This window comes from Podarcis vaucheri (genome assembly GCF_965113315.1).
Source record: "Podarcis vaucheri genome assembly, chromosome: 18".
Classification (NCBI taxonomy): domain Eukaryota; kingdom Metazoa; phylum Chordata; class Lepidosauria; order Squamata; family Lacertidae; genus Podarcis; species Podarcis vaucheri.
In genome coordinates this window covers 7,325,399-7,351,335 of record NC_138756.1, presented here as the reverse complement: position 1 = coordinate 7,351,335, position 25,937 = coordinate 7,325,399, and the positions used below count along the sequence as shown (strand labels likewise).

At 50.3% G+C, this 25,937-nt stretch overlaps 2 protein-coding genes across 4 annotated transcripts in view; one reads left to right on the top strand and one right to left on the bottom strand.

The window, feature by feature from the left end:
- Positions 1–6,687, top strand: part of HDGFL2 (HDGF like 2) — a 29,654-nt gene extending 22,967 nt beyond the window's left edge. The window contains 4 exon segments of the mRNA XM_082206402.1: positions 706–807; positions 1,109–1,328; positions 3,803–3,935; positions 4,364–6,687. Coding sequence (XP_082062528.1) covers positions 706–807; positions 1,109–1,328; positions 3,803–3,935; positions 4,364–4,457 — 549 coding nt within the window. The 3' untranslated portion in view covers positions 4,458–6,687.
- A 2,549-nt stretch (positions 6,688–9,236) lies between these two features.
- LOC309522728 (uncharacterized protein) overlaps positions 9,237–25,937 on the bottom strand; it is a 24,799-nt gene continuing 8,098 nt past the window's right edge. For all 3 annotated transcript variants that reach the window (XM_082206223.1, XM_082206224.1, XM_082206225.1), the window contains 5 exons: positions 25,088–25,332; positions 23,789–24,017; positions 20,321–20,514; positions 17,046–17,801; positions 9,237–13,112 (listed from right to left, as the gene is read on the bottom strand). In XM_082206223.1, the coding sequence (XP_082062349.1) occupies positions 9,387–13,112; positions 17,046–17,801; positions 20,321–20,514; positions 23,789–24,017; positions 25,088–25,332 (5,150 nt within the window). In that variant the 3' untranslated portion in view covers positions 9,237–9,386. The remainder of the gene's footprint in view (positions 13,113–17,045; positions 17,802–20,320; positions 20,515–23,788; positions 24,018–25,087; positions 25,333–25,937) is intronic.

The following is a 25,937-nucleotide window of genomic DNA, read 5'->3' as shown; positions in this document are numbered from 1 at the left end:
TGCAGGATTCCAACCCCTGCCATTCCTGACTGTTAGACATGCTGATTGGGGCTGATGGCAGTTGGAGGTGCACCCACAAGTGGAGGGCCGCAGGTCCCCCCAGTCCTGGAGCCGAGGGGACGGGTCTCTTGTTCCACTGTTTTCCCCTTCTCCAATCCACTGAACTGCAGTGGAACATCCAGAAATACAACCCTCCTCAGTTTCCACCTGCACTCTGAGTTGGTACAGGCTGAGAAACAGGACACCCCCAGGTGATGCGTCTAATGGTATAAACAGTGTCTAACTGAAGGAGCGTCTCCACTCCTATCGCTGAGCCCGGGCACTGGGTTCCAGCGCCAAGGACCTTCTAGTGGTTCCCTGGCTGCGAGAAGCCAAGTTACAGGGAACCAGGCAGAGAGGGTCTTTTTAGTAGTGGCACCCTCCCTGTGGAATGCCCTCCCATCAAATGTCAAGGAGATGAGTAACTATATTTTAGAAGACATCTGAAGTCAGTCCTGTATGGGGAAGTCTTTGATCTTTTATGGTGTTTAAAATATTTTGTCGGGAGCTGCCAAGAGCAGCTGGAGCAACCCAGTTAGATGGGCGGCTAATCATCACCATTACCATTATTGTTGTTCTTGTCATTATAGTTATTCTGTGTAAATAGTTTTTGTGTAAGCTCTGGTGGGCCAAATGGTCACTGTGCCCAAAATCCTGTTTCTCTAGGACGTCAAGAGGTGTCTGAGTGCGTTGGAAGAACTGGGCAGCCTGCAAGTCACCTCTCAGATCCTCCAGAAACACACAAACGTCGTGGCCACTCTGAAAAAGGTAGGAGGGTGGGGTGGGTGGGACTGGGGAGGCCCCACTACTTGTGTACAGCCATGAGGATGCGGGTGGCACTGTGGTCTAAACCACTGAGCCTCTTGGGCTTACCGATCGGTAGGTTGGCGGTTCGAATCCCCGCGACGGAGTGAGCTCCCGTTGCTCTGTCCCAGCTCCTGCCAACCTAGCAGTTCGAAAACACGCCAGCGCAAGTAGATAAATAGGTACCACTGTCTTTTACATTTTATATCTACACTACCGTGCGTAATTTGAAAGAATCTAAAACGCCGTGTTTGTTTGTAATAAGATTCGGCGTTACAAGGCCAACAAAGAAGTGATGGAGAAGGCAGCCGAGGTCTACACATGCCTGAAGTCCCGCGTCCTGGGGCCAAAGGTCGGGGCGAACCAGAAAGTCAACAGGACTGATTCGGAGAAGGAGAAGGACAAAGGGGAGGGGGACAAAGGCAAGGAGAAGCTGCCTGAAGGAGAAAGGCAGAATGAGACAGGCGAGGAAGAGACGAGTGCTGGTAAGAAGCTGGGGGCAAGAGAAGACGCTCTTTGAGTGCGGCTGGGGTTGGCTGGGAGGGAGGGAGGGACAGGCAGGGAAGGGACTCGGAGATTGATCCCACTCTCTTCAATCAGCCTTCCTCAATCCTTCACAGCCAGGTAACCCAAGTGGGAAATGGTGGAGGAACTGGGAGGAGCTTAGTGTGGTGTAGTGGTTGAGAGCGGTAGACTCGTAACCTGGGGAACCGGGTTCGCGTCTCCGCTCCTCCACCTGCAGCTGCTGGGTGACCTTGGGCCAGTCACACTTCTTTGAAGTCTCTCAGCCTCACCTCACAGAGTGTTTGTTGTGGTGGGAGGAAGGGAAAGGAGAATGTTAGCCGCTTTGAGACTCCTTCGGGAAGTGATAAAGCGGGATATCAAATCCAAACTCTTCTTCTTAATCTTTTTATAACAGATGTCAGGGACTGGCTGGATGCAGAGGGAGTGGGTGGGAGGCACCATAGGAAGAAGGCTCAAAGCCAGGGGAGTGGTTGTGGGATGATGATAGGGATGCGGGTGACATTGTGGTCTAAACCACTAAGCCTCTTGGATTTGCCGATCGGAAAGTCGGCTGTTCAAATCCTAGCGATTGAGTGAGCTCCCATTGCTCTGTCCCAGCTCCTGCCCACCTAGCAGTTCAAAAGCACGCCAGTGCATGTAAATAAAGAGGTACTGCTGCGGGAAGGTAAACGGCGTATCTGTGCGCTCTGGCTTCCATCACTGTGTTCCGTTGCGCCAGAAGCTGTTTAGTCCTGCTGGCCACATGACCCGGAAAGCTGTCTGTGGACAAATGCTGGCTCTCTCAGCCTGAAAGCAAGATGAGCGCTGCAACCCCACAGTCGCCTTTGACTGGACTTAACCACCCGGGGGTCCTTTACCTTTTTGTGGGATGATGATGATGATGAGCTGTCAGAGAGAGAAGAGGGAGAAGAATGAGAGGAGGAGGTGCCAGAAATTGAAGAGGCAACAGGGTTTACTGAGCAGGAAGAGGCTGTGGCAGAGAGCAGATCAGACTTGAGGCCAAGAGGCAGAGAGGAGTTCGGCCACTGAAGAATCCAAAGAGTTTCCCCCTCCAGCTGTGACCAACTCCCCTCCCCTCTGGTATGGGCATAGCCAAGATTTATGTTAGGGGGAGTAGGATTTTAGATGTGGCAGAACCAATTTATCTGCAACATGAATGGATTGAAGTTGAATCCTGACAAGACAGAAGTACTGTTTTTGGGGGACAGGGGGCGGGCTGGTGTGGAGGACTCCCTGGTCCTGAATAGGGTAACTGTGCCCCTGAAGGACCAGATGCGCAGCCTGGGAGTCATTTTGGACTCACAGCTGTCCATGGAGGCGCAGGTCAATTCTGTATCCAGGGCAGCTGTCTACCAGCTCCACCTGGTACGCAGGCTGAGACCCTACCTGCCCGCGGACTGTCTCGCCAGAGTGGTGCATGCTCTGGTTATCTCCCGCTTGGACTACTGCCATGCACTCTACGTGGGGCTACCTTTGAAGGTGACTCGGAAACTACAACTAATCCAGAATGCGGCAGCTAGACTGGGGACTGGGAGCGGCCGCCGAGACCACATAACACCGGTCTTGAAAGACCTACATTGGCTCCCAGTACATTTCCGAGCACAATTCAAAGTGTTGGTGTTGACCTTTAAAGCCCTAAACGGCCTCGGTCCCGTATACCTGAAGGAGCGTCTCCACTCCCATCGTTCTGCCCAGACGCTGAGGTCCAGCGCCGAGGGCCTTTTGGCGGTTCCCTCATTGCGAGAAGTGAGGCTACAGGGAACCAGGCACAGGGCCTTCTTGGTAGTGGCGCCCGCCCTGTGGAACGCCCTCCCATCAGATGTCAAAGCGATAAATAACTACCTGACATTTAGAAGACATCTTAAGGCAGCCCTGTTCACGGAAGTTTTTAATCTGTGATATTTTACTGTATTTTTGGTTTCTATGGAAGCCGCCCAGAGTGGGTGGGGAAACCCAGCCAGATGGGCGGGGTACAAATAATAAATTATTATTATTATTATTATTATTATGCCTGCTCACAACCAGCCTCTGCTCTGCTTTTTTAAAAAAGTTTCGCTGTTTGAATTTACTTGATTTAGGGGGTGCAGCTGCACCCCCCTGGCTACTCCCGTGACCTTGGTCTTCTAGAACACACAGCGAAACTAAAAAATAGCAGAGCAGAGACTGGTTGTGCGCAGACACAATTTGCAACTGCTTGGGAAAGACCTTGGGGAGGAGCCTTAGAGAGCAGTGGGAAGTCCTCACAACTGCCTCATTGGGGCAAGGCCTACTGGGAAGAGTTGCTGTGATCACTAGGTCTGCGCTGCATTGTTTTGTTTGAATAAAGAGTTGACTGACGCCGTGTTTTTTTTAATTGCTGGCCCACACTCCTGGCAACTGATTACCCCTTCCTGTTCTCTCGCCCCTGGGTGTTGACATCTCTTTTCTTCCCCAGACCTCCCAGCTCCTGTGAATGGGGAGTCGGGAGCCCAGAAAGCTGAAGGTGCGACAGAGAACAAGGACGGAGATGAAGATTGGACTTCCGGGGACGTCAAGGGAGGGGCTTCCCCCGAAGACACCCACAACGAGTAGGGGATCTTTCTGGCCTTTCTTGTGGGTTGGGTTGTGCTGCTTAGGAGGTGGCGTGCCGCCACACCCCAGAGGCTGCCACTGAAAAGTGCTGCAGTCAGGGAAATTTCCCAGGGTGGGGAGTGTAAAAAGAAAATCCCTGCAGTCCATATAACCCAATTTTGGAATTTAGAATTGGACAAACTTGCATGCCTTGGGCAGAAGTCGGAATGAGGTTATTTTTCCAAGGGACGGGGAAAGACCCTTAATAGAATCAGAGGATTATGCATTATCCAGAGTCAGGCTCCTGGCCCACCTAACTCAGGGCCCCGGAGCGGCCTCAGGGGTCCCCCTGCCCCCCAAACCTTGGTTTTCCTGCCTCGGGGTGGTAGAAGATCGTTCTCGTCCCACCTTGTCTCCCAACCCCTTCTTCTCTGTGCTACTGCAGAACGCAAGACTATTCTGCGACGGAGCGGGCAGGAGCAGAACGGGAGGCGATCCACATGGAGTCGGACTCCGTGGAGGAAGATGACGGGAGCTGAAACCGAGGGGGGGGAGGCCCCTGCGAAGAAGCAGCGCCGGACGGGTTGTGACGCTTGCAGCCCCCAGGGAGGCGAGGTCTCTGCCTTGCCCTGTCTTTCAGAGATGCTTTTCCAAGCCACACAGTAGATGACGTTCTAGGCCGGTCTTCCCTGACTTGGTGCCCCCCAGAGTGCGGGTTCCGTTTCGTTTCCTAGACCTCTGCTCCCGTCTCCCGTGGCCGTTGGCCCTGCTAGCTGGGGGCTCATGGGAGTTGGAGTCCACCAGCTCCTGGGGGGCATCTGGTTGGGGAAGCTTGTTCCTAAGTCATATCCCTTCCTTCCTGAGCCCTCTTCTCTTCCTCTCCCTCCCATTTCCCCAGTCCTCTTATCGCTCCTTGGAGGATTATGAACTTCTGGGGCAGCCCCACAACCGATGTATGTTTGTATTGGTTCCCTGTTTTTGATTTCCCCCACTCTCTGTCCAGTCTCTCCCCACCCATCCCACCCCTTTTACTCTTGTGATTTCAACAGACGTGAAATGAATATATAAAGGGTTGTTTTTTAATGAAAAGAAAATGCCATTCATCCTTGTCAAACTTCTTTATTTAGAGTTTCTCTCTCTTCTCGGGGGGGGGGGTGAGGAAGGGGGGGAAGAAGAAAAAGATTGTGCTTAAATCACCCCAGGGTTGTGGTGGTCCGTGGCTTCAGATTTCAAGGGTGCCGCCTGTCGAATTCTATTTCTGCAGGGTCTGGACTGTTTTGCATTTCAAACAAGGCGTAGTGATCACTCGCTGCTCCAGATGTTGCAGAACTACAGATTCCATCAATGTGGGCCGTTGGGGCTGATGGGATTTGTAGTTGAGCAACATCTAGGAGGGCCAAAGGTTCTCCTTCTCTATTGTAAAATCCTGCTGGGCTTCTCTCCTTATGTTGCCCTGGCAGGGCATCCAGCTTTGATTTTGTCTCCATTCTGAGTTGTGTTAGGTGAGTTTTCCCAGCTCTCTCTCTTTTTTTTGTCACCGTTGTGCCTCCCTTCCTTCCTGGGACGCTGCTGCTTACGATAGTTGCTGGTTCGCCACCCTCTCCAGCCGCGATAGAGAGGCCTTTCAAGAAGTGTTACTGTGCTGATATGGGTCAGCTTCTGCACAGTATAATTCTCTCATGCACTGCTTCAAAGATATCAGAGTGCCTGGCTAGAACGCTGGGCTGTTGGCCTTTCAGCCTCGGCCTAGCCAAAACTCCTTGTGTGGTTTGTGTCCCGCTGCCCCCTAAGCGTTCCCCTGAAAGAATCCTACCATCTCATTCTCCTGAACACAAGACTGGTCTCAACCCTATCGGGAGGAGAGGCAGCAGCGCATTGGTGTGTGCAAAACTAGCTGAGCAGTTTTGCATTTCCATTTCTCAAATGCTGTGTTATTGGGCGGATGGTGCCGTTGGTCTTTTTATGTCTTTAAAAAAAAAGCAAAACCAAAAAACCTCTCCGCAGGTAGAAAACACCCCCCGCAGGGGAGTAGGGAGGACACTGGCTACCTAGCTTACTAGGCAAGGGGTATCTGAAGCAGCACAGTCAATTCTGCAACCAGCTCTTAGTGCCAGCAACTACCTTGGGCAGCAATTGAGCGACAAAGTATGGAGAAGCAAGGCAGGTCAGCCTCTCTCTCTCTCTCATCTGTCATCTATCCTGTCTTCTCCCCCTCTCCCCCCCCCCCCCGCCCTTTGACAAATTCATCATAGAGGCTTCCGTTTAGCAGTGCCTTGCAGGCCAGTTTGAGAAAGCACAGATTTTCTTCCAAGGCTGCAGGTGACAGCGTGGCTCAAAAACCTGCACACACACAGGTGCAAAGATGCCGTTTCTTCACATGTCACTGTCCTCTTGATTTTCCACTCGCTCACCACTCCTGCTACTGATTTGGCAAATTCCAAAATGCAACGGGGCACTCTGTGAGTGCCGGTTGGCTGTTTTGGCCACGCCTTCTCATGGGACTTCCAAATTCTGTGTTCCTCCATGCGTCTCTCTTTTTCTCTCTACTTAGGTTAGTGGAAGAGAATCTTGGCTTTTTGGAGGGTATGGGTGTCTCTGCGTGAGTTTCAGATTATTCCTGTTTTTTAAAAAAAACTGAAGCAGACTTAATTCCAAACTGCTTTATCCAGGCGGAATCCAGATTAGAGGATGAAACTGCCGAAATACTGTCTGAAGCATCATTCTGTTTTTGGAAACCGTGAAATAAAGATGTTCCTGTCTGATAAGAAAGAGGAGTGTTTTGACTGTCAGTTGTAGAACACAGGAGAGTGAACGGCTGAATTGGCTGCAGAATCATGCTTTCAAAATATCTCACCTTTTAGGTTTGGGGTCTTTTCCAATGCTAGAGCAGACCCATTGAAGTTAATGAACCTAACTGAGCTGTGCCCATTAATTTCGGCGGGTCTGCTCAAATTAGGACGGGCATTGGAGACAACCCTTTGTTGTTAAAGCAAGCTTCCAAGCAAGAAATAGCAAATTTCACCTGCAAGAGGAATTACTAAATGCCACTTCCAGAGTGGCTGGATGGGTCAGTTCCTGCTGTGGTTCCTTACAGCTTGCAGAAAAAAAGAACAAAATAGGTAAGGTAAGAGAAATGCTTTAATTTACGTAATTTATACAGGTTGAAGAAGAGTTCTATTGCTGAGTGTTGGGAGGGAGTAACCTTGGTGCAGAATTCTTGAAAGCAGAGCATAGGAAGGGGTGTGGTAAGCAGTGCTGTAGAGTTTACCGATCGGTTGGGTGAGCGTTGCTCCTGGACGGGAGGAAGGAAGTCAAATGACACCGAGGTTTTGGTTCAGAGAAAGAGTTTATTCTGCTCTCCGGATAGCAGAAGGCACTTGCGTGGTCAGTCCACAGCAAGTCCAAAGAAATGAGAGATTCCATGCAGTATATATAACCTCCAGGCACCCTCTCCCCCCTTCCCCAGGAATCCAGACATGTAAGCTTATACACGTAAGTTGACATCACAGATGTTCCTGCTCCTGTACTCTTAACCATAAAAGGGTGTTCCTGTTCCTGTATTCCTTATCTTGGGGTAAGAAGGTCACCAACTCTAAGAGCACTCCTGGCGCCGTTCCCGGGGGGCTGACAAGGTCTGTGTGTCAGTGTAGTCAGGATGTAAGATAAGACCCAGATGTGTCATGCCTGCTCCACTTTGGAACTGGCAAGGCCATTCATTAGGCGTCACGGACTGATAAAGGAGAGAGCTTTGTTTATACAGCTGTGTTCCTGTTATACATTTGCTCAAGAGCTCAAGTTAATGGTTTTTAGCTAATGCACCCTTGGAGAAGGCAAAATGGGATTTTGGGGCCCGTTCAGACTGACTGCACAGTCAGGTTTTAGATTTGGGAAACCCATTCCTTCAGTGCAGAACTAACTTTTGAAGGAAGTGGTAGTGGTTGAACCTAAAGGGCACGCAGACGGGTCAAAATCTGCTGTTGAAACGGACAGGGGTTTACTCGGGTGGTTTAAGCCACACGCTGGCTTTGATGGTGTCTCAAGTCGTTAATAATTATTGCTCTATATATGTTTAGATAGTAAAATCGAAGTTCTAGTTCTGTTTTTGTAAAGCTGGTGCCCTTCAGAACCCAACCAGCGCAGCTATAGTGCGCTCTCACTATGCTGTTATAAGAACTACAGCAGATTATATATACAGTGGTATCTCGGGTTAAGAACCTAATTTGTTCGAAAGGTCCGTTCTTAACCTGAAGCGGTTCTTAACCTGAAGCATGCTTTCGCTAATGGGGCCTCCCGCTGGTGCACGATTTGCGTTCCTATCCTGGGGCAAAGTTCTTAACCTGGAGCAACCACTTCCTGGTTAGCGGAGTTTGTAACCCAAAGCGTCTGTAACCCGAGGTGCCACTGTACACACAAAAACACACAGGTCTCGCTTCCTGAACACAGTGCATTCCTTAGAAATCATTTGCCAGGCAAGTGTTTGTATAACGAGTCCACGATTTCCATTGATTCCTATGGTAACATTTCTAATCCGTGATTTCCCCCCCCCCCCACGTTTCTGTTTTTGGCTTCCCCTGAAATGGCTCCAAGCAGCCAAAAAGAGACAGGACGCAGAAGCAGAGGGAAAATGTTGCCTGAAAATGTCATTCAGGAGATGGGTGTACCAGAAGAAGCATCAGTTGCAGCCGAAACAGGGAGGGTGGGGAGTTACAGCGTAAGAGCCTATCTCGCGGGGTTACAAGAATAAAATGGGGATAAGTTGTCCAGTAAGGACGAAAGTGGCCCATTTAGTGGCCTCTTCTCACAGTGGCCCATAAGAAGTCCCAGAAAGAGGACTTGAGCACAAGAGCATTCACCTCCCACCCCCCGTGGTTTCCAGCGGCTGATGCTCAGAAGCGTTACTTGCGTTTGATGGTCACCCCAGGTTACTAGCCTTTTCCTCCACAAATTTTGTCTCTTCTTTTAAAGATATCAGAGCTAGTGGCCATCCCTGCCTCTTCAAATAGTAAAGTTGGAAAAGGACCGTGAGGGTCATCTCGTCCAAGGCAGGAACCCATGGCCCACCTTTGAGACGGAATTCCGTTTTGTGGAGGGATTTCCTCCACCCCACCTAGCCTACAGTCTGGCCCTCTACTCCCCAGAGACTTGAAACCCACCCATCAGCACCTTCTAGCATTGTTAGGAAATTACTCTCACAATCAAGCCACCAGGGACCTCTTAGGAGAAACCACAACCAGCCAGCCATGGCCATTGTCCTGTATGGCCTAGGCCCAGCAGGGGAGGGAGGGACTGCCCAAGCAAAACACATCTATGGCCAAAACGAAGTTCCAAATTGCCTCTCTTATTTTAGTGGCTGAGCCCCAGACCCGTCCCTTGCAAAACGCAGGTAAGCCTTTCGAGTGAAATCCACCCCAGTTTGCCGGCTTCATTGGGGTCAGAAGTGTGTAGCTCTGCTTTTTTGGAGTCTTGACTTATTTATCATCATCAGGGCAGCTTTTGGGGTCGTAGGCTTGCTGTATCTTCAGTATGTTATATCCCTGCAGGTTCCACTGTCCGAAATGTTGGAACTCCTCCTTGGGGCTTTCGTCGTCGCAACCCTTTGGGTCATAGGCCTGTTGGATTTTGAGGATGTTCCAGCCTTCCATTTCTGGTTTGCCAGAAGGCTGGGCCTCCTCTCTGTAGTTGGAGGAGTCTTCGTCGCACCCTTTTGGGTCGTAGGCCTGTTGGATTTTGAGGATGTTCCACTCCCTCACCTCTCTTTGAGGAGGTGGGGCCACCACCACTTCTGCTTTCTCCCTGCCAGAAGGCGATTCACCCTCAGAAAACTTTGGTGTGTAAGCTTGCAGCATTTTCAGTATCTTCCAGTCCTTTGCCTCCTCTTGGCCAGAAGGCGGGACCTTCTCCTCTTTTCTAGAATGAGTTTTGTCATTCTGCACCTTGTCGTTGTCGGGTGTTCGGAACACCTTTGCCTCTTTGCCCGTGTAGGATTCATCATCACAGCCTTTGGGGTCGTAGGTCGCCTGGATTTTCAGGATGTCCTCCACCGGTTTGCCAGAAGGTTGGACCACCTCCTCCTTCCTGGAAGGTGCTTCCTCTTCACAACTTTTTGGGTCGTAAGCCTGCTGGATTTTGAGGATGTTCCGTCTGTCCATCTCTTGCTTGCCAGAAGGTTGAACTTCTTCCTTATTCGTAGAAGCTCCCTCATCACAAGCTTTTGGGTCATAGGCTTGTTGAATTTTCAATATATTCCGCTCTTTGTCCTCTTCTTGGCTGGGAGGTGGGACTTCCATCTCCTTCCTGCTGGAAGGTGATTCATCATCAGAAAATTTAGGCATATTAACTTTCAGGACTTGAAATATAGCCCAGTCCTTGGCCTGCTCTTTCCCCGAAGGTGGGATCTCTGTCCTAGAAGGAGTTTTGTCATTCTCCAGTGTTCCAGAAGTCCGGAACACCTTTTCCTCCTTACCTGTATAGGATTCATCATCGCAGCCTTTGGGGTCATAGGTCGCCTGGATTTTCAGGGTGTCCTCCACCACTTTGACAGAATGTTGGACCACTTCCTCCTCCCCCTTCCTGAAAGGTGCTTCCTCATCGCAGCCTTTTGGGTCGTAAGTCTGCTGGAGTTGCAGAATGCTCCACCCCTCCATCTCCCACTTGTCAGATGGTTGAACCTCCTCTTCCTTATTCATAGAAGCTTCCTCGAGGCAACCTATTGGGTCATAGGCCTGTTGAATTTTCAGTATATTCCGCTCTTTGTCCTCCTCTTGGCTAGTAGGTACGCCGTCATCCTCCATCTCTTCCCATCTATCATCAGCAAATTTTGGTGTGTAAGCTTGCAGTATTTTCAGTATCTTCCACTCTTTTGCTTCCTCTTTGCCAGCGGGTGGAATCTCCTCTTTTCTAGAAGAAGCTTCATCATTCTCCACTTCCTGTGTTCCAGAAGTCCGGAACACCTTCTCCTCCTTGCCCGTATAGGATTCATCATCGCAGCCTTTGGGGTCGTAGGTCTCCTGGATTTTTAGGATGTCCTCCACTACGTGGCCAGAAAGTTGGACCGCTTCCTCTCCCATACTGGAAGGTGTTTCCTCATCGCAGCCTTTGGGGTCATAAGTCTGCTGGAGTTTGAGAATGCTCCACCCCTCCATCTCCCACTTGTCAGATGGTTGAACCTCCTCAGTCATAGAAGCTTCCTCATCACAACCTTTTGGGTCATAGGCCTGTTGAATTTTCAGTATATTCCGCTCTTTGTCCTCCTCTTGGCTAGTAGGTGCGGCCTCCTCCTCCATCTCTTCCCATCTATCATCAGCAAATTTTGGTGTGTAAGATTGCAAGATTTTCAGTATATTCCACTCCTTTGCCTCCTTTTTGCCAGAAGGTGGGGTCTCTTCTTTTCTAGGAGTTTCATCATCATCCTTGACTGTATAGGATTCATCATCACAACCCTTGGGGTCATAGGCCGCCTGGATTTTCAGGATGTCCTCCACCGGTTTGCTAGAACGTTGGACCACTTCCTCCTTGCTGAAAGCTTCTTCCTCTTCGCAACCTTTTGGGTCGTACGCCCGCTGGATTTTGAGGATGTTCCATCCCTCCATCTCCCACTTCTGAGAAGGTTGAACCTCCTCTTCCTTATTCGTAGAAGCTTCCTCATCACAATCTTTTGGGTCGTAAGCCTGCTGGATTTTGAGGATGCTCCTTTCCTCCATCTCCCGCTTGTGAGAAGGTTGAACCTCCTCTTCCTTATTTGTAGAACTTTCCTTGTCCCCACCTTTTGGCTCGTAGACCTGTTGGAGTTTTAGTGAGTTCTGCTTCTCTGTCTTCTGCTTGCCAGAAGGTTGAACCTCCTGTTCCTTATTTGAAGAAGATTCCTTGGCCCCACCTTTTTGCTGGTATGACTTTTGGCTTTTCAGTGAGTTCCGCTCCTCCAACTCCTGATTGTGAAAAGATTGGACCTCCTCTTCCTTATTTGAGGAAGTTTCTTCAGCACCACCTTTTGGCTGGTATGACTTTTGGCTTTTCAGTGAGTTCCGCTCCTCCAACTCCTGATTGTGAGAAGACTGGACCTCCTCTTCCTTATTTGAGGAAGTTTCTTCAGCACCACCTTTTGGCTGGTATGACTTTTGGCTTTTCAGTGAGTTCCGCTTCTCCAACTCCTGATTGTGAGAAGACTGGACCTCCTCTTCCTTATTTGAAGAAGTTTCTTCAGCACCACCTTTTGGCTGGTATGACTTTTGGCTTTTCAGTGAGTTCCGCTCCTCCAACTCCTGATTGTGAGAAGACTGGACCTCCTCTTCCTTATTTGAAGAAGTTTCTTCATCACCTCCTTTTTGCTGGTATGACTTTTGGCTTTTCAATGAGTTCCGCTCCAACTTCTGACTGTGAGAAGACTGGACCTCCTCTTCCTTATTTGAAGAAGTTTCCTCATCACCACCTTTTTGCTGGTATGACTTTTGGCTTTTCAATGAGTTCCGCTCCAACTCCTGATTGTGAAAAGATTGGACCTCCTCTTCCTTATTTGAAGAAGTTTCCTCATCACCTCCTTTTTGCTGGTATGACTTTTGGCTTTTCAATGAGTTCCGCTCCAACTCCTGATTGTGAAAAGATTGGACCTCCTCTTCCTTATTTGAAGAAGTTTCCTCATCACCTCCTTTTTGCTGGTATGACTTTTGGCTTTTCAGTGAGTTCTGCTCCCCCAACTTCTGACTGTGGAAAGATTGGACCTCTTCCTTATTTGAAGAAGTTTCCTCATCACCACCTTTTTGCTGGTATGACTTTTCGCTTTTCAACGAGTTCGGCTCCAGCTCCTGATTGTGAGAAGATTGGACCTCTTCCTCTTCTTTCTCCATGAAAAGGGGAGCATCCATCACCACCTCTTCCTCCTTCATGTCCGGGTTAGGCAGATAGTCCTTCAACCGCAAGAGAGATTCGGGACTTTGCATAGCATACTCCATCAGTTCATCCATGGAGCCCTGGGCTTCAGCCATGATCGCAAAACTCTTGTTCAAGACATTGTCAGCCAAATCTCCAAAATTGTGGGCTGAGACGAAATCGGAGTGGAGCTCCTTTATGTGCCGGCTGGTTTGGGACAGCTTGTTCCGGAGCTCTTCTGGGATGTCTTTCAGGCTGGCCACCAGGTTCTCGTACGTGCCTTGGAGGTTCTGGGTCACGCTTCGGGACTTTGCCAATGTCTTGGCTTCTATCTGTCAGAATAGAAAGGACACTTGTTCAGATTTATAGTCCCCTGTCTACAAGGACCTGAAGCCTCCGCAAAACCAAATAGAATTCCATCCAACCCTAAGGTATCCCCCCTCATTTCACCCTGAGCTTGAAGCACCAGCTTAACAGATGCTCATGGAAGCACTTTATAATAAATAATAATAATAATAATTTTTTATTTATACCCCACCCTTCCCGGTTCAAAAACCGGGCTCAGGGTGGCTAACAACAAATTTAAAACAATTATAAAAGCAGCATAAAATACGGTATAAAAACACGAATAACAATAAAAATCAATTAGATAATTCCTAGGGCTAGCTGGCTGAATTAGTCCTATTTGGGCCAGCGAAGAGGCCAGGGGAGAATTAGCTGTGGGGTCTCAGAGCGGGTGATCTTCATAAAAAGGGAGGGGGAGGGAAGAGAAGGGAAATAAAAGATTAGGCTGAATTCAAGTTAAATAAAGGCCAGGTGGACTAGCTCTGTCTTACAGCCCTGACAGAAGGAGGTTCAATCCTGCAGGGCCCTGGTCTCATGGGACAGAGCATTCCACCAGGTTGGAGCCATCACTGAGAAGGCCCTGGCCCTGGTGGAGGATAGTCTGACTTCCTTAGGGCCCGGGACCTCTAAACTATGGTTATTCATGGACCTTAAGGTCCTCTGCGGGGGAAAGCAGGAGAGGCGGTCCCGTAGATACGAGGGCCCTAAGCCACCTTGGAGAGAGTCTCCACCAAAGGAGATTATTCAAGAATCTCTTTGTACGTCTGCTGTTTTAGCCCGAAAATGAGGGCCCTGAAAGATGTGTACAGTGGTGCCTCGCAAGATGAAATTCATTCGTTCCGCAAGTTTTTTCTTCTTGCGAGTTTTTCATCTTGCGAAGCACGGTTTCCCATAGGAATGCATTGAAAATCAATCAATGCGTTCCTATGGAGGTCGTCCGGGGACAGAGCGCTGCGGGCCTTCCCCTCTGTCCCCGGACCTGTTTAAAGCAAGGGGCGGCGGGGAGAAGATTGCTTCTCCCCGTTGCCTGCCCCGCAATCTCCAGGGACCTGTTTTAAAGCAAGGGAAGGGGCAGCGGGGAGAATCACTTCTCCCCGTTGCCGCCCCTTGGGTCAAAAAGGGGTCCGGGGAGAGAGGGGAAGGCGTGCACGCCTTCCCCTCTCTCCCCGGACCCCTCGGGGCTGGCAACGGGGAGAAGCGATCTTCTCCCCGCCGCCCCTTGCTTCAAAAGAGGTCCGGGGACAGTGGGGAAGACGCGCTGCGCTTCCCCGCTATCCCCGGAGCTTGCGGGGCAAGCTTCATTTTGCGAAGCAAGCCCATAGGGAAATGTGTCTTGCGCAGCGGCTAAGAAAACGAAAAACTCCTTCGTCTAGCGAGTTTTTCGTCTTCTGAGGCGTTCGTCTTGCGGGGTACCACTGTACATCCTGTTCTCACAGCAGCTGAGCAGAGATGCCTCTGGGAAGCCCCTCAGCGGAATCTGAAAGCTTCAGCCCTCATGTACAAATCCCATCAACCAGCTGGAAATTGGAGGTAGACTGCCTCTGAACATGGAAGGTCCATTATTTCCTGTGGATGATGGCTACCAGCACTAAACTTTACGTTTCTCTTTGTGCACTATGCCAATTTTTATTAGTTTTTACAAAACCAACAAATTAATTCAAATTTAACCCAGATTTAGAATTTGACTCTCCCCCCCCCATGAAGATGTTCCTTTTCCCTCCCTCCTTTTCTGCTCACAGTAAAAATAATAACCCCCCCCCTTAATTTCTAATAGGTTTCCATCCATTCCTAATTCCATTGATGGTACATGTTCAGCTCCTGTTTAGACATTTACCCAGCTATTTTACCAGTTAATCAAACAGAATTAAAATCTTACTTTTATCGATCCCCACGAATTGTAATTTTAAATCGTGCTTCCTCCAGTACAACTTAAACCACCCTGTCTTTGCGTTCACAACATCCTAGTTAACCATACTCCAGTTTTACACACCTGGTAAACATCCAGGAAAATAATTCTGTTTTACCTTGTTACCCAATTCCCCTTTTCACAAAACAGGTCCATTTCCCCCAGGCGTAATGTACTCCCCACTCATTATTCCCACTTTGTTACACAGTTCTTTAACCCAAGCAAACCGTGATCTTGCCTAATCTCTCACATTTGCCACTCTAACCCCCCATTAACTCTATCCCATACCAAATACCTCCCCAAATCTTTATTCTGTAGTAAAGGTAAATGAACCCCTGACCATTAGGTCCAGTCGTGACCAACTCTGGGGTTGCGGCGCTCATCTCGCTTTACTGGCCAAGGGAGCCGGCGTACAGCTTCCGGGTCATGTGGCCAGCAGGACTAAGCCGCTTCTGGCGAACCAGAGCAGCACACGGAAATGCCGTTTACCTTCCCGTCGGAGCGGTACCTATTTATCTACTTTCGCTGGTGTGCTTTCGAACTGCTAGGTTGGCAGGAGCTGGGACCAAGCAACAGGAGCTCACCCCATCGCGGGGATTCGAACCACCGACCTTCTGATTGGCAAGTCCTAGGCTCTGTGGTTTAACCCACAGCGCCACCCGCATACCTTATTCTGTAGTACCGACTACATAAAATTCAGAGCTGCTTCTTCCTCTTCCTCTTAAATACTATGAATGCTTTAAAAAACCAAAAGCCTTCCATATCAACATGCCAGGAGTCCACAGATCTATTATGCAATCCTCTGTAAGCAGCAAACCAGGACTTTTTCAGGGTGCCTACAGTCTTAGGCTGTGTTGGGAGGGATGGCAGAGGAGGAGAAATCAGAAGCAGCTTCATGTGTGCCCTTTTCTGTTTTGCTTCAGGCGGCAAGCGGCCTAGGACAGCCCTGGAGCAGCTTATACAGTGGTGCCTCGCAAGACGAAAAGAATCCGTTCTGTGATTCTCTTCGTCTAGCGGTTTTTTCGTCTTGCGAAGCAAGCCCATTGAAGGATTAGCGCTATTAGCGGCTTTTAGCGTCTTATCTGCTGATTGGGTCAGCTGATAAGCGGCTTAGAAAAAGGGGGGAGGGGGAAAAACCAGCAGGAACTCGCAAGACATTGTCGTCTTGCGAAGCAAGCCCATAGGAAATTCGTTTTGCGAAGCACCTCCAAAACGGAAAACTCTTTCGTCTAGCGAGTTTTCCGTCTTGCGAGGCATTCGTCTTGCGGGGCACCACTGTACTAAAAGAAAACTGCCTGCCCACTAAGGTCTCGTCCGTCCTCTGGAGACCTGGAGAAGGAGGCTGATAGTTCTTGAATTTTCTGGTCCAGTCCAAAGGGTCTATAAGCCCTGCGGGACCGGAGGCAGAGACTGGGCCTGAATCTGCAAAATGAGCAGCCCGAACTGGCTAGAATTAATGAAGCATTTAAATAAAATACAGTGTTCAGCTTCTTTTTAAAAGAAGCAACTGAGGTCATAAAGGAATAGAAGGCAGGTTGGCATCTTAGTGAATCACGGTTTCTCAGCTACACCATGGTTATTGCGAGAATGGGCTTTTGTTCGATCACCCCATGTTTCCCAAACTTCAAATTTAAGGTTGTTTCCCTCCCCCCGAGGATTGAAATTGGGGGCACTGTTCTTACGCCAGAAAAGGTCGATAAGTTTAGGATAAAATCCATGGAAGTGAGCATATCTCAGTAAGAGTCGCCGTTTCCGGAAATGCCCCCAGATGGGAAGTCGGGAACAGTGACTTGCCCAGAGATGCAGCGAGTCAGCTTCTGTGTGGATGGTGCATTGGGCTCATGGGAGATCCTAATGCGCTTCCACAACACAACAATGTGCCAAGGAGCGTGGTTTAGGTAAGGGGGACTTCAGCAGATAATGGAATCGTAGAGTTGGAACGGACCATGAAGGTTCTCTCCAATGGCAACCCCTTGTAACATCACGGTGGCTCAGAACTTGAAGAAAAGGGTACCTCGGAGGTAGGGCTGTCATTCTCATCCTCCTCGTCGCGCATTCGTAGGGTGATCTCGTCCTCCTCATCGCAACCTGGTGCCGTTAATGTGATGTTAGACACATCTCTGTAGATGGGGTCCTTCTTGCGGGGACTGGTGGGTGCAGGCGGCATCTCAACTTTCACTGGGATGATTATCGGTGCGGGTGCCATCTCAACTTTCACCGGGATGATGATGGGCTGGGGCTGCACCTCAACGTTCACCGGGATAATTATTGCCGGTTGTGGCACCTCAACTATTTCTGGGGGGCTGATTGGTATGGGCAACACCTCGACCTCTGTGGGCGTCATCTTGACCTCTGAGCAGGTGATTCCCTCGCACTCTACGATGGTGCTGTGCGCAAGAGGCAGCGCAATTTCCTTGCGCTCGATCATGGTGCTCTGAGCAGCAGGCAGCCCGATTTCCTCGCGCTCAATCATGGTGCTCTGAGCAACAGGCAGCCCGATTTCCTCGCGCTCAATCATGGTGCTCTGAGCAACAGGCAGCCCGATTTCCTCGCACTCGATCGTGGTGCTGCGCTCACGAGGCGCCCCAGGCCCTTCTCTCCCGACCATGGTGCTCTGAGCGCGAGGCACCCCAACGTCCAGGGTGCTGAAATCTTCATTCCCCTCGGCAGAATTCCGACGCGGGCTCGCGCTCCACTCCACGCAGAGCATGCTCATCCTTTCGTTGGACGGACCAATCTCCAGTTCTGCTCTGTGCTGCACCTGATCAATCTGGAAATGGCCATGGGATGGGTAAAAAGAAGAAGAAAACGCAGTGAATTGGGTGGACACACCTGTGCCCTGCAGGAGCTCTCCAGGGTACCAGATACTTGGGCCTGTTTCTTCTGACCTGGCTGAGCCCTGTGCGAGTGAGGAATGTTAGGTGTTGTTGCTGTTACACGATTTCAGCCGTGGTGGCTTGTGGCCATTGGGTCTGGTTGGGCAGGAAACCCAGAAGGAGGTGGAGCTAGAGGTCATCTTCTTCCTCCTTGCTAAGTTCAACGAGGGCAATACTCGGACCAAGGACAAAGAAGCTTGTCCCCTGGGTTGATTTTAAGTAAGAAGACTGGCTGGTGGACGCAGGCTGAGGTTGGTAGAGCAGTGCAGCCTAATGGACCAGCCACCACTGCATTTCTTTGTAAACCCTCCCTGGTTAGATGGGATATAGGGAGCCCATGAACAAAGCTCAAATGGGGGTTAGTAAGGTAAAGGGGTAAAGGGACCCCTGACCATTAGGTCCAGTCGTGGCCGACTCTGGGGTTGCGGCGCTCATCTTGCTTTATTGGCCGAGGGAGCCGGCGTACAGCTTCCAGTTCATGTGGCCAGCAGGACTAAGCCACTTCTGGCGAACCGGAGCAGCGCACGGAAATGCCATTTACCTTCCCGCCGGAGCGGTAGCTATTTATCTACTTGCACTTTGAGGTGCTTTCAAACTGCTAGGTTGGCAGGAGCTGGGACCGAGCAACGGGAGCTCACCCCGTCGCAGGGATGAGAACCGCCGACCTTCTGATCGGCAAGTCCTAGGCTCTGTGGTTTAACCCACAGCGCCACCTGCGGTACAGGGGTTCAAACCGCCCTTTAGTTCCATTGATTTCAGATATTCCCTGAGAGGTTGTAGAATCTCTTTCCGTCCCCCGACAGTGTTCCAAGAAAAGTCGGAGACTGGCTGGGGATGTTTGGGGACATTGTAATTTTCCATGGCTAATTCTTCTCATTTTCAACATTGGCTCCCAGTACGTTTCTGAGCTCAATTCAAGGTGTTGGTACTGATCTTTAAAGCCCTTGGCCCTGTAGACCTGCAGGAGCGTCTCTACCCCCATCGTTCAGCCCGGACACTGAGGTCCAGCTCCGAGGGCCTTCTAGCACAGGCTTCCCCAACCTCGGCACTCCAGGTGTTTTTGGCCTACAACTCCCATGATCCCTAGCTAGCAGGACCAGTGGTCAGGGATGATGGGAGGTGTAGTCCCAAAACATCTGGAGGGGCGAGGTTGAGGAAGTGTGTTCTAGCAGTGCCCTCAGTACAAGAAGTGAAGCTGCAGGGAACCAGGCAGAGGGACTTCTCGGTGGTGGCGCCCTCCCTGTGGAACGCCCTCACATCAGATGTCAAGGAAATAAACAACTGCCTTTTAGAAGACACCTGACAGCAGCCCTGTGCAGTCACACCTTGGTTCTCGAATGCCTTGGTATTCGTACATTTTGGCTCACAAACGCCGCAAACCCTGAAGTAAGTGTTCCAGTCTGCGAACGTTTTTTGAAAGCCGGACGTCGGACGCGGCTTCCGATTGAGTGCAGAAAGCTCCTGCAGCAAATTGCAAGCCGTGGCTTGGTTTTCAAACATTTTTGGAAGTTGAACGGACTCCAAGAATAGAATACATTCGAGAACCAAGGTACGACTGTATAGGGAAGTTTCAATGTTCGATGTCTCACTGTGTTTTAATTTATTGGAAGCTTCCCAGAGTGGCTGCGGCAACCCAGTCAGATGGGGGGGGGGTTATCCTTATCCTTATTATTTATTATTTCCCTCTCTGCCTTTACTCACTACTCACTGGCTACTGTGATTGTTTTGTGTCAAGATTGTTTTGTGTCACCGGGACCCTAACTCAGAGATTGACATTCCAGAGACCCCCACCATGGTGGGAGCTGAACCTTGAGCTCCTGTTAGGTAAAAAGGTAAAGGACCCCTGGATGGTTTAAGTCCAGTCAAAGGTGACTATGGGGTTGCGGCGCTCATCTCGCTTTACTGGCCGAGGGAGCCGACGTTTGTCCACAGATAGTTTTTCCGGGTCATGTGGCCAGCATGACTAAACCGCTTCTGGCGAACCAGAGCAGGCCAAGGGAACTGGCGTTTGTCCACAGACAGCTTTCTGGGTCATGTGCCCAGCAGGACTAAACCACTTCTGGCGCAACGGGACACCGTGATGGAAACCAGAGCACACGGAAACACTGTTTACCTTCCCACCACAGTGATGCCTATTTATCTACTTCCACTGGCATGCTTTCGAACTGCTAGGTTGGCAGGAGCTGGGACTGTGCAACGGGAGCTCACCCCGTCATGGGGATTCGAACCGCCAACCTACCGGTCGTCAAGCCCAAGAGCCTCAGTGGTTTAGACCACAGCGCCACCCGTGTCCCTCTGAACAAGGCATACCACATAAACCCCTTCAATGGACAAGAATTGCAAAGGCACATTGATGTTGCGGGGAGAGATGGATTGTCAAATTGGGATGGGGGGAGATAAGAGTTGGGCATACCACTTCCAACGTCTCGTGGAGCTGATTGATGTTCGCTTGGGTACTGCGTCTCGTGAAGCGCAGCTTGCTGAGTGCCATCATGTAGGCCCTTTGACGGAGTTTGCTGGACAGATCGTTGATCCTCACAAGGCAAGCTTGCATCCGGTGGTCTATGGACATATCTTCGATCTCCGCGACAGCTTTCTTCAGGTTTCCTGCTCCGGGTCGGGAGTGGTGAAGGGTTTGGGGAAAGCAGAGAGAGATTGAGGAACCAGAGCACACCTGACCACCCGCCTCACCAATCTGCACATTGCTTTAGAAAACCCACAAATTTATTCGTGTCCTGCCTTCCTTCGAAGGGTCCACGTTTCTGGACAGAAGGGGTAAGTTAGGCAAAGACTCCTTAAAGCAGCCTTTCTCAACCTGTGGGTCCCCAGATGTTGATGAACTACAACTCCCATCACCCCTAGCTAGCAAGGCCAGAGCTCAGGGATGATGGGAGTTGTAGTCCAACAACATCTGGGGACCCACAGGTTGAGAAAGGCTGCCTTAAAGCATGGGTAGGCAAACTAAGGCCCGGGGGCCGGATCTGGCCCAATCGCCCAATTTAAATCTGGCCTGTGGACAGTCCAGGAATCAGCATATTTTTACATCAGTAGAATTGTGTTCTTTTATTTAAAATGCATCTCTGGGTTATCTGTGGGGCATAGGAATTCGTTCATTTCCAACCAAAAAAATATAGTCCAGCCCCCCACAAGGTCTGAGGGACAGTGGACCGCCCCCCTGCTGAAATAATAATAATAAATTTTATTTATATCCCGCCCTCCCCAGCCGAAGCCGGGCTCAGGGCGGCTAACAACAATAAAACATTATAAAAGAATAGCATAAAAACCCTAAAATCATTCATTATAAAATTAATTAATTCAGGCCACTGGCAACCATTGGGCCAGAGCTCTGCGAAGATTGCCGAGGGAGGGAGTCAGGCTGTGCCCTGGCCAATAGTTTGCTGACCCCTGCCTTAAACGGTGTAAGAGATTAATCTGGCTGGAGGTGACCTCCAGATGTTTTCGACGAAAGCTCCCATCAGATTATGGGAATTGTTCTAAATATCTGGAAGACGGCGTCATATATTTATTTATATCCCACATTTCCCCTGATTAAAACCATACAAATAAGTACAATCAAAAGAGCAGGGCAAGAGCCCTTTTGTTAAAAGCAGTCAGTCCCCGAAAGCCTGTTGGAATGAGAAGGTCTCTTCACCTGCTGGCAACAAGGCAGCAAGCAGTGAGCCAGTCTGGTTTCTCTAGGGAGGGAATTGCAAAGTCTGGCAGGAGCCACCACCGAAAAGGCCCTCTCCCGTATCCCCAACAAACATGGCTGTGAGGGTGGCGAGGCTGAGAAAAGGGCTTCCGATGATCTCTGAAGATGGGCAGAGTCGTATGATGGAATACAATCTTTCAGGCAGCTTGGACCTAAGCCATGTAGGGCTTTTATTTGTCGTGGGCCGGCACTTTGCACTGTGCCTGCAAAAAGGAGGGCTGTATTGTAGCAAGGGGGAGGCGGGTGGCGCTGTGGGTTAAACCACAGAGTCTAGGACTTGCCGATCAGAAGGTCGGCGGTTTGAATCCCCGCAACGGGGTGAGCTCCCGTTGCTCGGTCCCTGCTCCTGCCAACCTAGCAGTTCAAAAGCACCTCAAAGTGCAAGTAGATAAATAGGTACCACTCCGGTGGGAAGGTAAACGGTGTTTCCGTGCGATGCTCTGGTTTGCCAGAAGCGGCTTAGTCCTGCTGGCCACATGACCCGGAAGCTGGACGCCGGCTCCCTCGGCCAGTAAAGCGAGATGAGCGCCGCAACCCCAGAGTCGGTCACAACTGGACCTAATGGTCAGGGGTCCCTTTACCTTTATTGTTCTCGTCCCTACAACCAGCCCAGGCCAGCAATTTGGCTGCAGCTTTTTGAGCCAGCTGAAGTTTCTGGGCAGTGTTCAAATATGGGGATTGAACCTTGGTAAAACAGCAGAGGGTTGTTCTTTTGCAGACCAGGCCTGGTCCTTTGCGTATCAACAGGGAGAGGGATACAGGGACACTCGGGTTGCGAACGTGATCCGTGCGGGATGCACATTCGCAACGGAGCGCAGCGCTTCTTCGCACACGCGGGTTGCGATTCTGTGCTTATGCGCAAAGTCTGATTTAGCACTTCTACACATGTGCCATTCCGGTACTTCCGGGTTGTGGCAGTCCGCAACCCGAATAGACACAACCTGAAGCGGCTGTAACCCGAGGTATGACTGTAAAAAGGTAAAGGGACCCCTGACCATTAGGTCCAGTCATGGCCCACTCTGGGGTTGCGGCGCTCATCTCGCTTTATTGGCCGAGGGAGCCGGCGTACAGCTTCCGGGTCATGTGGCCAACAGGACTAAGCCACTTCTGACGAACCAGAGCAGCGCACGGAAATGCCGTTTACCTTCCCGCTGGAGTGGTACCTATTTATCTACTTGCACTTTGACGTGCTTTCAAACTGCAAGGTTGGCAGGAGCAGGGACCGAGCAACAGGAGCTCACCCCATCGCGGGGATTTCAACCGCCGACCTTCTGATCGGCGAGTCCTAGGCTCTGTGGTTTAACCCACAGCGCCACCCGCGTCCCTTAGGTATGACTGTACTTCGTTCCGAATAGTTTGCCTCCTTCGCCTGTCGCATATTTTGGACTACCAACGTCTGCACCCAGCACAGCGACTTAATAACTTCCCCTCCAGTACTTTGGTTTCCCCAATGTGGATTTAAAGGTAGGTCGCTTGCATTTCCTGGCAAGCAACAAAAGACGCGTCCCATTCCTTTTTTTTAAAAAAAGGAAACCTCAGCCTCCAAAACTCCTAAGCCGGATGGGCGGGGTATAAATAATAAGAAGATTATTTTGAAAAGTGTTTTAATACAGCATTTTGCTGGAAGCTGCCCAGAGTCGCTAGGGAAACCCAGCCAGATGGACAGGGCATAAATAATAAATTATTATTAGTATTAGTATTATCGGCACCATGCTCCAACCAAGTGAGCTACTGTATTTTTTGCTCTATAAGACGCACCAGACCACAAGGCGCACCTAGTTTTTGGAGGAGGAAAACAAGGAAAAAAATATTCTGAATATCAGAAGCCAGAACAGCAAGAGGGATCGCTGCGCAGCGAAAGCAGCAATCCCTCTTGCTGTCCTGGCTTCTGGGATAGCTGCGCAGCCTGCATTCGCTCCATAAGACGCACACACATTTCCCCTTACTTTTTAGGAGGGGAAAAGGGAGTCTTATAGAGCAAAAAATACGGTATGTCCCCCGGGAGCTGGTGGTCTCTCCCTTCTTGGAGATTTTAAGACAGAGGTCGGATGGCTGTCTGTTCAGGGATTCTTCAGCTGGGATTCCTGCCTTGGAGGGGTCCCTTCCAACCACATATATGGTTCTATGATTCAGCTGCCTTCTCTCCTGGTGTGACGCTCACATACTTACCGATCTCCTCTTCGGTAAGAGGTAGGTAATGATCCATCAGCTCCTCCGACTTGTCCAGCAGCCTGTCGACGGTTCGCACAAACAGCTGGCATACTCTGCAGGTCATGACGTTGTGTGGTTCACATTCTCTGTTGTCGTCCTCGTCCTCGTCGTCCCTTAATTCGCTAGCCAGGGCCCTCGCTTCTTCCTCTGCCGCCGTCAAGATATTTGCTCTCATTTCTCCTAAGACCTGAAGGTGAGAGAGTGTGGAGGAATTCATGCGCTGTCGATGGATTGGTTATCTATTATTACAGTGGTACCTCGGCTTAAGAACGTAATTCGTTCCGGAGGTCCGTTCTTAACCTGAAACTGTTCTTAACCTGAAGCACCGCTTTAGCTAATGGGGCCTCCTGCTGCACCACACGATTTCTGTTCTCATCCTGAAGCAAAGTTCTTAACCTGAAGCACTATTTCTGGGTTAGCGGAGTCTCTAACCTGAAGCGTATGTAACCTGAGGTACCACTGTGTGTGTGTGTGTGTGTGTGTGTGTGTACACACACACACACACATATATATATGAAATTAATAATACAGTGGTACCTCGGGTTAAGAACTTAATTCGTTCCGGAGGTCCGTTCTTAACCTGAAACTGTTCTTAACCTGAAGCACCACTTTAGCTAATGGGGCCTCCTGCTGCCGCCGCACCGCCGGAGCACGATTTCTGTTCTCATCCTGAAGCAAAGTTCTTAACCCGAGGTACTATTTCTGGGTTAGCGGAGTCTGTAACCTGAAGTGTCTCTAACCCGAGGTACCAGTGTATTATTATTATTTATTTCATTTCTATACCGCTTTATATTTTTAAGAAAAAAACTCAAAGCGGTTTAAGGTAAAGGTAAAGATACCCCTGACTGTTAGGTCTAGCCGCGGACGACTCGGGGGTTGCAGCGCTCATCTCGCTTTACTGGCCAAGGGAGCCGACGTTTGTCCACAGATAGTTTTTCCGGGTCATGTGGCCAGCAGGACTAAGCCGCTTCTGGCGAACCAGAGCAGCGCACGGAAACGCCATTTACCTTCCCGCCGGAGTGATACCTATTGATCTACTTGCACTTTGCCGTGCTTTCGAACTGCTAGGTTGGCAGGAGCAGGGACCGAGCAACGGGAGCTCACCCCGTTGCGGGGATTCGAACCACCAACCTTCTGATCGGCAAGCACTAGGCTCTGTGGTTTAACCCACAGCGCCACCCGCGTCCCCTACCCGGGGGGAAAAAGGCACCGCAGGATTTGGCTCCTTGGCGCAACTGGCCTTTGGGGTCAACGCACCGACTCTATTGCGAAATTGGGTTCTTCCAGCAGGTTGTTTCGGAACACCCCCTCCAGAGAAGGAGGAGGGTTAGGCGGATGTACGCCCTCTGTCAGATCTGTCTCCGAAAGGAGGTCCGTTACTACTTCTGGGATGATGAAAGACACTTCCGGAGATGGTTCGTCAGTATTCCATCCTTCATCCACCCCCTCGACAAACTCTTCCAGTTCCTCATCTCTGCTTCTGCTTCTGGAAGGTGAGAGAACTGGGGGAGAGAGGAATCTAGGGTTTAGTTGCCTGAGCACATGTGAGACTTACCGTATTTTGCGCCCCATAGGACGCTCCGGCCCATAGGACGCACCTAGTTTTTTTTGGGGGGGGAATAAAGAAAAAAAAATTTATCCCCCCCCCAGGTGCGGGGCTGGAAGAACCAGGTCGGGGAACAGTGGCAAGGCAGGCTCTGCCTCCCCGCTGTCCCCCGAGCTTGTGGGGCTGGCGATGGGGAGAAGTGCGCTGATCCCGGGACGGCAGGCAGCTCCGTGCCGCCATCTGGAGCGGGGCGGGACTTAGCGCCCCGCTCCGGATGGCGGCACAGATCTGCCTGCAGTCCCGGTGCGCACCAACCCCTCTCGCTCTCTAGGCTTCAGCGAAAGCCTGCATTCGCCCCATAGGACGCACCCAGATTTCCCCTTCATTTTGGGAGGGGAAAAAGTGCGTCCTATAGGGCAAAAAATACGGTAACTACTGAGCAATTAGTTTAGTTTTTGGTTTAAGTTTAGGTTTAGGTTTAGGTTTAGGTTTAAGTTTAGGTTTTAGTTTAGTTTAGTTTAGTTTAGTTTAGTTTAGCTTAGCTTAGTTTAGCTTAGCTTA